The following is a 16396-nucleotide window of genomic DNA, read 5'->3' as shown; positions in this document are numbered from 1 at the left end:
TTCTTACCCAGTAGCAGAATCTTTGCAACATGTGAATTACGAAGCGTAAAAGAAAAAGGAGCAAAATATCTTTATACAAGTACCGCAAGCTGTCCTGTAATTAAGCCAATCGAACAATTTTGTTCGCTTTTGTTCGTTGCATCTCCTCGGGGCGGACGTCGAAAGACATCCAGTAAAGTTCGTTGTTGATCGATGAACTCAGTTTTTTTTTATTGCAGAGGGCACGTGACCCTCTGATCGAACACGCTGAGCTACCGTGCCGGCGGCAAAACCAACAACCACTTCCTCTTTCTAAAAAATATTGTTACGCCTTGCTAAAAACGTTAATCGTAGATAATTATGTTATTAATTGAAATTTAATTATAACAAATTGTACAAAGAACAATGCGTTTTGGGTGGATCTTCAGTGTGTCGCCGCCTTCAAATACCCTACTCTCATAATACGCTCATTACAATAATTCTTTTGCCATGAATAAGATGTTTGTCATTATTTTACTGGAACGAATCACACAACTAACAACGGATTTTCCAGTGATTCTCATTTTGATGGTGCTCAGAAACGGCATATATGCATGTACGCTTGAAATGAATGCCAATATGGCGCCTCACAACTCTATACTGAAGGGAGACGGCGTGCGTGTGACGTAGGTGGCGTTGTGCCGTCTCATTGGTCAACGCACAGACGCACGCTCACAATATCTGACATGCCAGATATTGCTCTGCACGTTCGGAAAGACTCCGAACGTGCTATTCCACGCTATGACGTCAGAAACTGCGTACACTCAACGTTCGGATGCACAGTCCCTGTGCCGACGGCTTAAAGGCATTGCTCGTCGGCAGCTTGTGGCAACAGCTGTTCCTAACGTCGCTCCACATGACAAGTTTGGGCCCACAGGACTGTCGTGGAATATCCGTCTCCGCCGACGTCACCGCACTGTCGCCACTCACGACCACACAGTAGTGATGGGGAGCTCGTGAATGAGTCGTTCAAATGAACGCTTCACTCCTGTGAAGTGTGAACTAACCATTCAATTTCAATGAACTGGTACTTCAAACTCTTCACAGATAGCACACTCCACACTTTTTTCTAGTTCACTCACTCTCTTCCCCTCTTCCTCACCCACGTCACTCCTCCTCCCATCACTTCACTTCTCCCTGTCCTGCCTGTCGACGAATCACGCGGTGTTAGTGGGGAACGATAGGTTTAGGACGCGTGGAGGAGGTGAGGGGTGAGGAGAAGGCAGCGTCAGTTGCTACCTGCAGTGCTGACATCATTACCCGTGACGATTTGTGCAGTTAAACTTCGCGTCTACGGGTAGCCTACCGTTGGCAGCGCTTGAAGACAAATGAATATTAAAGATAGAAACGAAGTGGCTATCTGCGTGAGCACGCACAGCAAACATGAAAATAAAAGGTTTGTTAATAACACTGAAAGAGGGATTTTACCTGAAATCGTACCAGTGACTACAGGTGACAGTTTACGTTTTGAATCTAGAGGGTTATCATTGTCAACAAAAATAAAATCTACAGCAAAACTTCTGAATAATTACTTAACGTAGGTATATAGACTTTGTGACAGTGTTAAACATACTCATTCTATTTTGGATTAAATTTTAAAAGGAACATAAAATTGGACTGCATTTCGTTGGTAGCCCTATTTTTCAGTTCATGAATACAACAAATAATGTTTCATTTGGCAGATAAAGACTTTTTTGGGCGCTTCATGAGAAAATGTCGAGCAAGATTAAATGTAGTACCTTCTTTATATGTGACCGCCTTCTCTGTTTATCTTTCCTTTGTCCCCCTTTTTTTTTTCTTTATTGTCATTTTGAAACCTGTACACAGGCAGGCCTGCAGCAGCATACTACGCCGCTCTTTGGCCGCAGAGAAACACAAAAGATGGAAATGAAGACAATTAGAGAAAAAAGATGGTGGACATATAAACGGAGCCAAACACTTTTTAAAATACAAGGTGCCGTTCACGGGCGTAAAGTCCAAGATAAAATTGTTCAGAAACTTGGACAAAGACAGAAACGCCCTTTGTCCCCTTCGACCATGCTGTATTTAAGATAACTCAGACGCTGTAAGAGCGTAAAACGTTGCGTGCACGTTTCTCCATAGTTCCGCCATCTGTTGGTAAAATTGTGAAGTATTACGAAGCTTTATTGTACGAGCGAGGCGAAGCGAAGCGAGCGTAGCAGCGGCTGAGCGGCGAACTGGGCAACTTCGCCAGGCTTCCGAATGAACTACTTCATTTGAACGCTTCACGGCAAAGAGTGAAATGAATGAAGTAGTTTACGGGAATGAACGAGTTCGACCCACTTCTACCACACAGTACTGTCCCGAAATACCGCAGACCTCGCTGCGCACCGCGCCTGCCCCCACCACCTGTCGGCCGCCGGCAGCTCTCCCCTCCCCTCCCCTTCCCCCCTCTTCTACTTCTGCCCCTCCTACGCGCCCATCGACAACACTTCTTACTAGTGGTGGGCCAAACGGTTATTCTGGAGTAATCGTTATCACGGTTCCAGTTATTCTTTGGTAACCATTATTTTTAACGGTTATCAATAACTCTCAAGTTATTTTTCACTACCAAGTACTCCGACGGGGTTAAGTGAAATAACGAGACGGTTGGAATCCATCATTTTAGTTATCAGTATAATTGCGAGTAGTGCGAAATGGCAGGAATGTCGTATGAATCGTGTCGTAAGTTTAGCAAATTAACTCCGGGTACACTTGAGTTGATTTTAGAAGGATTATTAGTGTTTCATATTTTATGTGTGTAGGTTATCGGTCGCTATTAGAAATATTATCCTCGCAGCTGCAACAGAAAGTAGGCGGAACTTCGCCACAGCACTGTTTAAAAATGGTTCAGATGGCTCTGAGCACTATGGGACTTAACATCTGAGGTCATCAGTCCACTAGAACTTAGAACTACTTAAACCTAACTTACCTAAGGACAACACACACATCGTTGCCCGAGGTAGGATTCGAACCCGCGACTATAGCGGTCATGCGGTTCCAGACTGAAGCGGCTAGAACTGCTCGGCCACACTGGTCGGCCAGCACTGTTTAAGTAAAATGTTAACAACGTGCGTTTTTAAGTACGAAGTAGTATGTAAACTGAATACTGTAGATTAAATTCAGAGCTTAATTTCTTGTGCTGCTCACTTAATGGAATAAGTGTAGAACCTCGTAATACAACAAAAAAAATACAGATTCGTTTACTCCTGTTGGGGAAAGTATGAGTATGCTAATGTATAACATATAGTATGAAGACATGCAGATCGAAAAGGTTGACAGTGTTACATTTCTGGGACTAAATTCAGTTGGGAAGGGCATGCCACAGAATTGATGAAGCGCTTAAAGAAGTCGGTCTTTGCAGTGAGAATGATGTCAGATGTAGGAGACATTACCGATTTCATGCTTAGTGTCACTTTTAGGATCTACATTACCTCCACTAGTTACATTAACTGAGATACTTAAAGTAGATTATACTCCACTTTCCGTAAATAACAAACATCGTCAAAAACCTCCTCTTTTACTTTAACATCTACTCCTTCTCTCTGTTCAGGCGTGCTAGTCTGCGAAGCACTTACACTGAATGAAAGTCCTTCCTCTTTTTTCGTATTTACAAAATCTTTATCACCTTCCGTGTTATTCAGTCTCTCAGCACACACCCACAACAAATGTAACAACAAACTTTCGTTGAATGATGCAGCCTCGGCGACCCCCTCCGTCTGCCGTGCCAGTTTCAGGGTCCCCGCCCGTCGTGTAAGTTGGCATCGCGGCCCTGCCCTACTGCTGGTCGCTGATACCGCTCTGACGCCGTCTGCTGCTTCGATGTGCCCTCGTTATTATTGTGACTGTTTAACATCTTCTACGTATGTCTGGCGACTCGAAACGGGTTCCGTTCAAACTTCAGCGTGTACCGATTTACTAAATTTTTCATTATCATTCACTACCAGGTCTCTCACAAAATTTATCTCAGCGACGGATTCAATGTACTACGGCTTTTTAAATGTTTTCCCGGCCTGTGCGGCAGTGCGGTTCCTTCTGTCCTGCAGCTGCCTCTGAACTCGTCGCAGCAGATCGCCGGTAGGAAAGCCGAGCAGAAACCTGCCGCACTGCGACCCGCCCTATGCTGCTGCACACAACGTAACTATTCCAAGAATTGGGAAAAGGTCTTGATTTTGAGTGAAAGGTAGAAGTACTCAAAAAACTTTGGTATAGTCTGAAGTTTAGAATTACAAGTTCGCTGCCAAGCCCGTGCTAATCCTAACACAGTCATGCACTCACCTTTTCATTCACGTTAGCAAGTCTATGGTGACGTATGTCCCAAAATCTGAACAGCTACTAAGCAAGAATTGCTCTTAAACGATAATGCTCGCCACACTATTAAGTTCATCGGTGTCTAATAGAATCAAGTTTTTGGCCACCAATCTGCTCAATATGCCACGCGGAATTTGTCTTTTTTCATACACACACACACACACACACACACACACACACACACACACAAAAGAAAAAACCAGAATAAATGTGCCATCGCTTTAAAGCACTTTTGAGTCATGTAGCACAACTAAAACTGGTAAATTATAACTTCCTTTGGAGCTCATACTACACACAACCGTAGCATTGAAAGGCTGGGCTCCGACTCCTATAGACTGGCGTAAGCATTATCTGTCTCCAACACAAAAAACACTCCTTTCTGATTGGTCAGTTTTCTTTAAGGCCAATAGAAATATATTATCCTCGCGTGTTAGCCCGGGCTTTTCATGACTAACCAATCTGCAAATTACACACTTTCGAATTGTACTTTTCCCGAAATAAATATTTAACATTCTGTTATTTTATTTATACTTTAGGTTATTAACTGTTTTCATTTGCACTAAAATTATCTTCCCTTTTACAATAAACTTATTTAACATTATTTGATACTGTAGGATGGTAACGGTCTTTGCTCCTTACATGAGTCAATTTAACGTGACTATAACCACTTTGCGAGTACTTTAGGTCAATAAAAACGACTGAGAGCGGCGCAGTCGCTTTGTAGATAAGTAGTTTGTAAATACTCTAAAATACGGTGTAGGAAATCTATGAGGAAACACATCGGCGCGCAGGCTAGGTAAGACAGTGAGAATTAGGCGATTTTCTAATCATAAAATTTTGCAGAAATGCAGTACGCGAGACAGAGCTCGGCTACTTCCCAGGCCAGCCGCCGAAGGCCGCAGCCTGACGGCATAAATGGTGAACTGGGGAAGTTCTGTGATCCGTTTAGGGAGGCCGCAGCTGCCGCCAGCCTCTGAGGCTGCAGGTGCTCAGGTGTTTACCAGGTCAGAGCAGTGGGTAGCTGGACGGGCTTTCCTGCGCGTGCCCTCGCCATGTCCCACTAACTTTCCGCTTTCGAGTGACTCAAGTGGGGTAGGCCAGGAGTTCCGAATAAGGAAACTTTCAACGCAAGAGTCTGTGTTCGCAACGACGGGGAATTTTGTCGGGAAAATCTCGAGTGGTATCTTACGAGAAAAATTCCAGTTAAATTTTTGTTGCCTGCACGTGTGGTTCTTCCCCGTCGGTTTGGGCGGAGTTTACTCGTGTAATTTTGTAGAAAGGGAAGAACTCTGGAAAGGAGTTAATTTCCCAGGCCGTACATTAGTCGGCACTTGCAAACTGGGTATTTTGAGCGCGTCTCACGATGTGTTTCAGTCGGTAAAAGTTGAGGTGGGACAACAGAGGTGAAGAGCGATCTTGCTCGACTCTGAGAGTTCGCGTTTTGGACTGATTTTAACTAGAGATGGGCAAAACTGTTCTTTTCAGAGATCGGATCAGAACTGTTCACTCCCTGAAATGAATTAGCTCTTTTTCATGACTCACCACTCATTTACAATAGAACATAAATGGAAGGTACATTGCCCTTTAAACTTGGTTTATTCCAGTACTATACCTGTATTTTGATCGTATTTGATCCTATTTTGAAGTAACACAGATAATGAGTAAGAATTTTGTATTGTTTATTGAAATTTCCACGATATGACAAAGTTTTTGATTATTGATTTATTTTGCACTATCATGGTTTTTTGGGTGATCGGAAAATGTTGTAACTTGAGATTTACATTAACAATATATTTGGCTATAATGTATTAAAATTTCATTAACCTCATACAAATACATCGGAAGCCATATATTTTTAAAGTGAACGTTTCCTTCCGAAGACGCCTAAAATCGCAAAATCCGTACCAGAATAAGAAAAAAAATATAAATTTGACTGTAAAACGAAAGTGCTGCATATAGCCTTACGCAGAATAAAACAAGGAAAATATTGGTGTATCACATTTTGCGATACGTTTATCGGTTCGCTCGTAATTAAAGCGTAAATTCGAGTGTCCGTAATAAAAATCCTATAGTAAGAGGACTCGTCAGGAACCTAATCTGATCAGTTTAAACAAATAAAAATAAAATAAAAACAAATGATGTATACATAACATAATAATGTAATATACATAGCGGTATTACTACGAAGAACAATATCCAGTAGAGACGAACTCCGATGCAGAAGCACTGAGTCGAGCAGGTCGAGCCGCGAGCTGTATTACTGCGTGAGCTAAGACCGCAGAGACCGGAGTGACACCTGAGTTGCTTTGCTCAATGCTCTGGCTAGAGTCGAGAACGGTGGGGTGAGCATTGAGCGGGCGAGTTCCGAGGGTGGGGGGAGCAGTGAATGGCCACCTCTCACCCGCTCCGAGACAAATCGTCCGTTCCCTTGCGAGCAGGTTGTTGCAAGTAGTTCCTATGTTATCCGCTAGGTGGCTGTCTGTCCTGTTGCTCGCATCAACTGCCCAGAGGGCCGGACGTCCGACTGAAACGATCGCCGACAGAGTGCGATCCGAAGTTAAGCTGCGCCAGACACTGCACGTGGCAGACGACGCACAGAGACGGCACGGCATATGTGAAACACAAAATCCAATGGGGCACTGCACAATGCAGGCAGCCAAGGTAGAAGCAGGGCAGAGGCTGGCGCTGGCTGTGTTGTGTGGCGTGCACTGTGCTCTGACCAGCAGAGGCGCCACTGACATGCTCCGTATCTCTCTCTCTCTCTCTCTCTCTCTCTCTGCCGTGGGAAACGTTTGGAGCTACCGTTCTTTTCTTCTGAATCACTGATTGTTCACTCCTTTCAAAGATTCAACTCTATGAATCAGTTCAAGAGCGGATCCCCCATCTCTAATTTTAACACAGTTCACTGGTAATGCAAGTTGGGAGGGTGATTTGTAAGTTATTCATTGTGTTTTACTCACCATTGATCTGAAAGTTGTAATAAAATTATTGTGGTTCAGTAGAGCCTTTACTCTCAGTAGTCGACCCTGAATTCACCCTTTCCCTTTATTTTATTTTTGTGTGTGTGTTTGATGTCATTGAACACCCTTAGTGTTCGTGATCATTCATGTTTGGAAGTAGAAACAGTTGTGATTTGTCGTCAACACTACCACTGCAGATTAATTAGCGGTGACAGGGCCACATTTAAATCTAGCGTTATCCATTTTCGCGTACAGTTCCACATGCCCCATTTCTCTGTAAGTTGTTTGTCGCGGGCGAACACACGCAAAATCCGGACAAGTAACGGGTGGGGTGTTCCATATGGCTGACCCATCACTAGGATTCATAATTTTGAGATCTGCCTGAGATGCAGTTAGGAGAAACCTCTGTTTTTGTTGTCTTTGTGATCCAACTTGTCTGATCATTTTAATAGTAGAATCACAGATAGAAAAATTAGCATAAGTTGTGTTTTTTGTTGTTGTTGTGTTTGTTGTTTCTATGCTCCAAGCGGGTTGTTGGTTTTGTTGCGTGTGCTAATGTTAGTTGTACTCATAAAATGCTGAACAGTAAGTGCACAACCATTTGTGGAGCTGTCCTACTAGGAAGTATAAGTTGGTGGCATTTGTGTTCACTGCTCACACCTAGTTTAGTCTTTTGTTGTGTGATTGGTGTTTTGTTTTCTTTAATTGTTGACGGTAGGGTATATTGTGTACTTGAGTGTACGATTAGCATTAAATTGCACATGCTGACTAGAGCAAAAGCCAGGGCCACAGGAGAGCAGAATCTCGTCTGTAATAGTGATAAAGTGGGTGACAGTCCGAGAAGGTACTGCAAGCGGAAGTGACGAGTATGGATTGCAGATGCCGGAAGCTGATGATAACAATAGCTTCAGCCCAGTGGGCAGCAGAATCTAAGAGTCCAACAGCGGCACTGAGGAACCGAGGCACGTGTTGGCGGATGCCACAGTCCATAAGTATGGAAGGTTCAGCCCACGGAGCCGTAGTGCCGCAGAAATGAATGACTTCCGACCCCAGTCGAGTGGTTCAATCCAGAGCGACCTGTCTGGTGCATGGAAACTTTTCGTTTTCAAGCACAGAAGGGTTAGCAGGAACATGGGAAACGGTGCCCAATGCAGGTCACAGTAGATGGAGAGTCAAACTGTTGCAGGTATAAATAACATTATAGATGTTTTGAAAGCGATGCAGACAAAAATTGAGAAATCTAACTCAAATATCAGTTCAAAATTATCGAACGTTTAGAAATATAACTCCGATCTTAATGTACAATTTGAAAAATCTGACTCAGAACTCAGTTCAAAATTATCGAACGTTGAGAAATCTAATTCAGATGTCAGTTCAAAATTATCGAACGACGAAAAGGCGAGTGCAAAAATGATGGGTGAAATGAAAGAGGAGGTAAAGATCCTAAGTGTAAAATTAGAAAAGGAGAAAGTTCTAATTAAAAGAACAACCAATGAAGCAAAGCTGATAGTAAAGGGGGCAAAGAAAATTGCGAAGGAAACTCGTGACCTGACACAGAGTACCGTGAAAGTAGGGAAGGCTGTCTTATCCAAATTGCAGAGTCGCATTAAGCGAGCTGCAGATAAGCAACAACAACAACCGGACGTGGGGTCTACGACGCACTAAGACATGAAGTCTCCGAATTAAAACGAAACCTGGAGAATGAAGTTATACACTGTTGTGAACATAGTTCCACGTAGTCAGCGCGTACACAACTTTCCCACTAGAGCGCGCCCCGCTAAGCACAACAGCGCAGGCGCAGCGCTCGTCCGTCTCCGCACTACGAGATGGCGCTGCCTTAGAGACGGACCAAATTCTGCTTCCATCGATGTGTGTATTAATATGTAACGCAGCCAATGAGATTGTTGCTAACATAGATCCTTTTTCTCCTTGCGGATCACACTCGCGCAGTGATACACGAACGCGCGACATATTATAATGAGTGTACAGATCTCCGATTAGTCAGTCTGCATTTGTATGTACCAGTCTGCATTAGTCTGTACCAGTCTGTACGAGTTCTACATTTGTCTGTACCAGTCTATAGTCAAGTTTCAGTCTGCGCCTAATAAGATTACCATATTCCTGTACATAGCCATGAAGATAAATGTATAGACACTTTTGTCAAGTATCAGAGATATATGTGAGAATAAGATTAACGTATCAACAGCAAAGGAACTTCAGGTTGCTTGCTTGCTTCTTATTATTGCCTGTTATTATTTTGATAAATGTGTGTGAAAATTAATCAAGCTCTGTTTAAAGTTAGTGTCCGTGAATCTGCTACCCTAAGCGTGCAAGTGGCATTTCTATCGTCTGACCTAACGGCAGAAGATAAACACGCCACGATAAGACCACGAGACATATTGCTGACACTCGCCTACTTCGTTAGAGCGACAAGTCAAATAATCTGATGGTGCGTGTACCGAAGGTCTTACAGTACGCGCGCCACATACACATTATCGGGAAAACCACAATACCAATTCAAGGTAGCCATCCTGGCGAAATAGCTGGCAACGATAGCGACAGGGACGTAGTGAGTGCTAAACAAATAGTTCTATCAGCTGTTAAACCGACTTCTCTGTCCGAACGGCTCGAGTAATACGGCGGAAGCCGGTAGCAGCGGAGTATACCGTAGCGCCGCGCCGACGCCCTTAGAAAACTCGGTGGGCACGCATACGTCGACGGGGCACAACTGCTGTCTGCTAGTACGTAGTACGCAACATTTATCGAGTACCCACATTGACAGAGAGGAAGACAGAGTTTCTGAACAGGGAAGTTTGCACCCGGAGATACAGATTCAACAAAATGTAGGGAGAAATGAAACCTATCATGCCGAAGGTAGATTTGATTTTAAACACTTCATCTCGGTGAGGAAGTTTCAACATTATAGAGATGAAGGCAATAGTCTTCATCCCAAAACATTTATAGGCCAATTTGACCTGTCTCTGGCTCCCCACTGGCCACTCATGTGTACTCACATGTGGAGGGAGCCACAGCGGAATATATGAGGAAATTTGCCAGGACTTGCAACTCCGAAATGCCTTCTTGGGCGAATTCGGGTCAAAAGAAACACAGGAACGCGTTAAGCAAGAATGAATGATGTCTAGAGATATGGAAGGCGCAGGTTACCGAAGTCCTGTAAAATTCTTCGAGAATATGACAAAGAGGAACCAGTATCTCGACAATCCTTGTAGTGGAGCTGAAATTGTACGCCTGTGTTATATGAAGCTCCCGGTAGCCTACCAGCAAACGTTTGCCGTGAGGTGTTGGAGCGACACAGAAGTAATCAAAGGAATATTGAGGGAACTCGAGTTCGCATTTAACGAGGAGCAAGGCCGTGAGAAACGGCGAAACGGTCGACGAAATAACGACTCACAGTGGGAAAACAAACTGGTGCAGCAGCACAACGGATTTGTTCAGGCCGAGAGCGACAGCAAGCCTGGGAAGAGACACTGACGACGGCAGGCGCTCTCCCGATAACAAGCCGAACAGGTCGTGGGGAAGTGGCCACCAGGAGAGCAAGGTGGTTTCTGGAACAGTGCTACAGAAGAAGTAGAAATTCTACCACCAAAACCTGGGCCATCTCACGTGAGTGGACAGGAACTATACCCCACATCAAACCATTCGTGGAATAACCCAGACAATATGTAAATAATGGAAAATAGTTGAACTGGAATTTTAAAAGGATACTTATAGTTAGGAAATTAGGTTTGATCTGTCTAGTTTTGTGTAGGGTATGCAAGGTTATATGTCCATGTTTTGCTTAAACGTGTGTTATAGAGACTAAGAGCGCAAGCTAAAAAAAATCAGTAATCGACAAGTATTCTTTGCATACACTTTTTAGTCGAGAAGTAGACTTACGCTCTGAGGTAGTTCCACCAATACATGGCTCTCTGTGAAAGGCCTAAGAGAGATCGCAGAATTCATATCTCCGTCTGAGGAGACAGCAAAAATTTAAGTTAGCCTGTCCTGCATGCCGTTGTGAGGGCGCACCGTTGGATTTACTAATGCCAAAGTGTGCAAGTGGTTTTGAGGTGGTCAGCTATGCGCAGTGGGGTACCTAGCGCACCTTAGTACACATAGTTCTGTGAGAATAGCGTGTTGAAGTAGCGGAAAGAGCGGACGTTAATAACGGTGTTTAAGAATACTCGTCGAGAATTTTAACTTTTCTGGACAACTGCGTGTGTGAGCAGTGGGTTGCGTTTGCTTCTTTATGTGGTTGCATTACAGTAATAAAATTCCTGTCAATAGGTATAATGAGACCATAATATGGGCAATGAGAATTCAAAAGGAGTAACTATACCGAACAAGTCTGGATCATGGGGTAAGATAAGAAACTTTGTTTTATCTGCTTGATACACAGTTACTGCTGCAGGGACATCAGACCTGGTGTAAAACCCTGGAATGCATCGACTAATAACGTGTAAGAGGTTCATGATTAAGGAATTTGTTGCTAGCATATGGAATTTCGATGGATTGCTCGCGCGTTGCCTGCGATATGAGGAAAGCTATAAGAGAATCTCAGACCAAAGAGCGGTGTTGTATGCAGTAGGAACTGTGTAGCAGTAGGAGTAAATAGTTGCTAGCAGTCTAGTGTATCGAGTTGGCTGGGCCGGTCGTGTGGAGTGATGGCGGTGCCTGAGCGTTGTAGAATCAGGTAAAAGCAGCCTCGTGCATATATACTATTGTTATATCAAGTCCCATGTAAATGTTTTTAAAAAGAAATCTCTTAATAACAATCTTTCTTACAAAAATTAACTTTTGACAATCATTCATCCCAATTTAAAGAATTTACTAATTTCTCCAATCCATGGTGATCCCGATTATTGTAAAGAAAAATCAGTTGTTTCTTTTTATACATGACAAAACTATCGGCCAGCGTTGCACAGGGCTGTGCCAGAAAAATTTCTTGTAGGAGCAGATATATATGCGTTATCCGGCGACCTTATCGAGGTAAGAATTTTCAATTTATTCAGTATGATCTTTCAGGGCCATGACGCAGCACTGCTGACGTCCAAAATTTAAGTTTAAATTCACAGTCAATTATTGAAAGGTTATAGGTGAGCCACAATTCAATTAGGAGGTTAGTCCCATTTTTAATATTGGTAGGTTACGGAATTTATCTGTTGGGTAGTTACACTGAATGTGAATTATATAACTATATTTTTTTACTGTTGGGAGGTTATTATATAATTATCTTTGGGAGGTTACACTAAATGTGAATGTTGTATACGTATAATTAACTGTTGGGTGGTTACACTTGACGATAACCGGCCAGGATCGCATTTTTGTGAATTTCTGAGCAGTAGTCAGTTATATATCTGCTCTTATTTACCTAATGCTAAATGTAGCTTGCATCTGGCGCAACGCATTTACTAATTTGTCACTCCTTCTTTCACAGATCATAGGCAATTTTTTGCTCTTTGTTGATATCGTATTTGTTCCATTTTTGCTTTGTCTTTGTTTGATTTTGTGCTTAACTTTGATTTGTGAAAATGCCGCGAAAAACTGCTAACAGTACATCGTGATGTGCAATGGGTGAAAAAGCCGAGTCGAATAATTTGACCGATAATACTAGCGACATTCAGTGTCATAATGATAATCCCCCAAATACAGGTAATCAGTGCGTGCCGACCACCAGTAATGATTCTAATCTAAATGATGAGCAAACAAATTCAATCATGTCCACACTTAATTTAACGACAATTGATGATGCGGCACGTTCCGATACAATGAACGCTGGCCAGTTTGACACACCTGATTTGCAAAATTTGCATAGTGAACAGATAAATTTTTCTCACGAAGTTCAACAATGTAGTCAAAATACGTCAGATTTATTTGATTCCGATGTAGTGACCCACAGTGCACATCCAATTAGCAAACCTTTTCGTGAATCAGACAATGACCAAATGGTTTCACAAAACGTGACAAATGCAGATACACCATCACACAGTAGAGAGAATAGAGTCGGTAATTTTGGCATGGATCAAGTTGTAGCATTATTGCTACAATTCAATGAAAAACAAGACAACAATTACAAACAACGCAATGAAAATCTCATACAGTCGCATGAAAGACAAGACAACAATTTCAAACAACTTAATGAACAGAACAAACAGCCGTTGCCGTGCAATGTCATGATACTAAAGAACAATTACGTGAGGAAATTAAGGCTTGTGCTAGGAACAGTATTGAAGAAATTAGATCTGTTGCACGTGAATTAAGTAATACACATGCAGCCACAACGAAATTACTTAAAGATAAAATTAATGCAGTTGCTAAACAGCGTTCTGAAAACGCAACACAGTTATGCGACGAGTTTAAATTAATGTCAGCAGAACTTTCACGCACACTGGATGCGAAAGTCGATAAGAAATTTGAACAACAAAACAGCCGAATTGACGAACGTTTTAATCACCACTTACAAAACAGTGAAACGCTTTACCGTCAATTCATACAGCAACAGAACAAAGTAAAGAAACAAGTCATGGAAACAATTACTGCACAGAGACAGGAAGATAAGCGTAAGTTATTTACGAAAGCAAAAACATACGTAGTCACTAACATTGCGACAGTATCAGACGAAATTAATACTATCAAATAGTTGAATACCGAATTGCATAATGAAATCTCCGCTCTTAAAATAAAAACAGACACACACACAGTAGACTTTCAACACACAGTAGACTTTCAGACAATGACCAGCAGACTAGAACAATTGGAATTAGTATAGGATCCCAATGCTATTAAAGCAGACGTTAAGAAATTAAACAAAACCACACGTAAAATGCAAAAACAAATTAATACCTGTGACACTAAAAATGACGATCAGGTTAAAGCACTGACTGAAAAATTTGATAAATTGGCCAATCGTATTGACGTTATCGAAAATAACAATGAGACTAAATCAACCGATACGTCACCAATTTCGTTCAATCAAACGCCCGAATTCCAAAACTTGCAGGAGACAATCAGTGAGATAGGTTCGTCCTGTAATACATTGCGTAGAAAAGTGTCATCTTTACAGCAAGAAGTGACAGAAATGAAAAATGTTTCAGCCTCTAACACTTCGCAGCATATGACACATTCTGAGCATTTGTCACACTCACACAGCCAGTATAACTTAGGTAATATACAGAGAGTACGTGACTTAGATTCCGAACATTCACAGACAAACAAATTATCACACAATCTTGAGCCTGCTCAGACATTCAGACGATAATTTTGGTTACAAGCATTTTCTAACCGTGAGAAAGTTTAAAGTGTTTAAGAATGACGGAACACAGATTCACCCTTTGGACTGGATACAACAATTTGCTTTCGCATTTACACCAGCTTGGGCTGTAATACAGAAACTAAAATTTATTTGCAGCGCGTAAGAGACCTCAGGGGATTCATTACACTTCGATGAATGTGTGCCGTAGCATGCACATGGCCTTGAGCCGTAGTAGTGCTATTTCTTCTTTAGTTTTCGCACTTCTGCCTACTCTTGACTATCCTTTATATCTATCAAAACAGTTCTTCAACTATCGATCTATCTAGAATTAAGAATGAGTAAAGAAAACCTGATATGACAAGGTTTACCGAAAGTGACAATTTTCGTTCGACACTTCCGAACTACCAGTATAATTTTAATAAGTAACAAAATTTTAATCATCAGTATGTACAAAATTTTCAGCAATCGCAGACACATTTTTGGCAACAATAGAGGGTTTTCACCACAACAGCAACAAAACCAGCCGGTTAGCATATCTAACCAACAATGTAATGTACAAGGTCAACCAAGCTTTAATGTTTCGCCGCCTACACGTATAGCGTCGGCTCCACCAAATAGTAACGCACCACAACAAGGAAATCAGTATGTACGGAAAACACATCATTTCAATTCATATCACAACGCGCCGTATAGCAATGACTATCATGACAGACGTAAAAGTAATGAACACAGTTTTCAGCGGAACAGTCGGTCGTACCAGCAGCAGAATCATCCGCAACAACTGATCATGAATGAACCAGACAGTCTGTGTATCAAAAGAAGGAATAACAGAACAGCATCATCCTGCAAATAACAGCACGTCAGAAAGAATTTGACTAGATACAGTACAGGTTGCATCTTCAAGCAAAGTAAGCAATACTTTTGATACACACAATCATGTTCACGAAAATGTTATTACTTTTAACGACATCCGAGACACACTTTTGCATGAATAACCAGTAGTCTGAATTTATTAATCTGAAACATGCCTTGTTGAATGCACCACTTTTATCACACCCAGATCCTACCAGAAATTTTTCCATTTCCACCGACGGTTCTAACACCGCTTTAGGCGTACAAATTTTTCAGGAAATTGAAGAAGACGGTATTACAGTAATTAAAAACATCGCTTTGCAAGCCGAGTTCTGTCACCTACTGAATGCAATTATTCTGTTACAGAACTTGAAACATTATGTGTTGTATGGGCATTTACCAGATTTAGGCATTTTCTTTATGGAAGATATACTACCGTTTGCACAGATCATAGAGCTATACAGTTTTTACTTTCCGCTAAATTTTCACATGACAGACTAAGCAGATGGAAACTTTATTTACAAGAATTTATTTTACAGTTGTTCACATTCCCGGTACACAAACTATTGTAGCAGACGCACTACCCCGTTCTCTCAGCAACAATCAGCAAGACATCGCAACTAACTTCTACCAAGCAAATTCTAGCGTCATGTATATTCAACGAGTTGCATTTGAAAATTTAATTTTGTCTTCATTACGAGACATGGCACAAGAGTAAAACAAAGACAACGTATGGACAGAAATTAAACACCTTTGGCAAGATAGGAATAACGTTACCATTAGAAACCATTACACTGTGCGCAAGAACATTTTGTTTCGACGCTCTCACCCTGACAGCAACAACTGGTTATTATGTACTCCTGACGAGCTTGTTAACAAATTAATTTGGTACACTCATTTAAGTTACGCACATTATGGAGCCAGAAAATGGTTTCTTATACTTAGACAGAACTGTTATTTTGCCAACATGGAGAAATGTATTCGACGAGTTTTAGTGTCATGT

At 41.9% G+C, this 16396-nt stretch overlaps 1 protein-coding gene across 1 annotated transcript in view; it reads left to right on the top strand.

Moving 5' to 3' along the window:
• Positions 1 to 16396, top strand: part of LOC126159434 (uncharacterized) — an 82649-nt gene that overhangs the window by 43686 nt on the left and 22567 nt on the right. Inside the window, exon 2 of the mRNA XM_049916545.1 lies at positions 11577 to 11649. Within this exon, the coding sequence (XP_049772502.1) occupies positions 11595 to 11649 (55 nt within the window). The 5' untranslated portion in view covers positions 11577 to 11594. The remainder of the gene's footprint in view (positions 1 to 11576; positions 11650 to 16396) is intronic.

This window comes from Schistocerca cancellata, unplaced genomic scaffold (assembly GCF_023864275.1).
Source record: "Schistocerca cancellata isolate TAMUIC-IGC-003103 unplaced genomic scaffold, iqSchCanc2.1 HiC_scaffold_1143, whole genome shotgun sequence".
Taxonomy (NCBI): Eukaryota; Metazoa; Arthropoda; class Insecta; order Orthoptera; family Acrididae; genus Schistocerca; species Schistocerca cancellata.
This window is presented reverse-complemented; position numbering and strand designations above follow the sequence as displayed.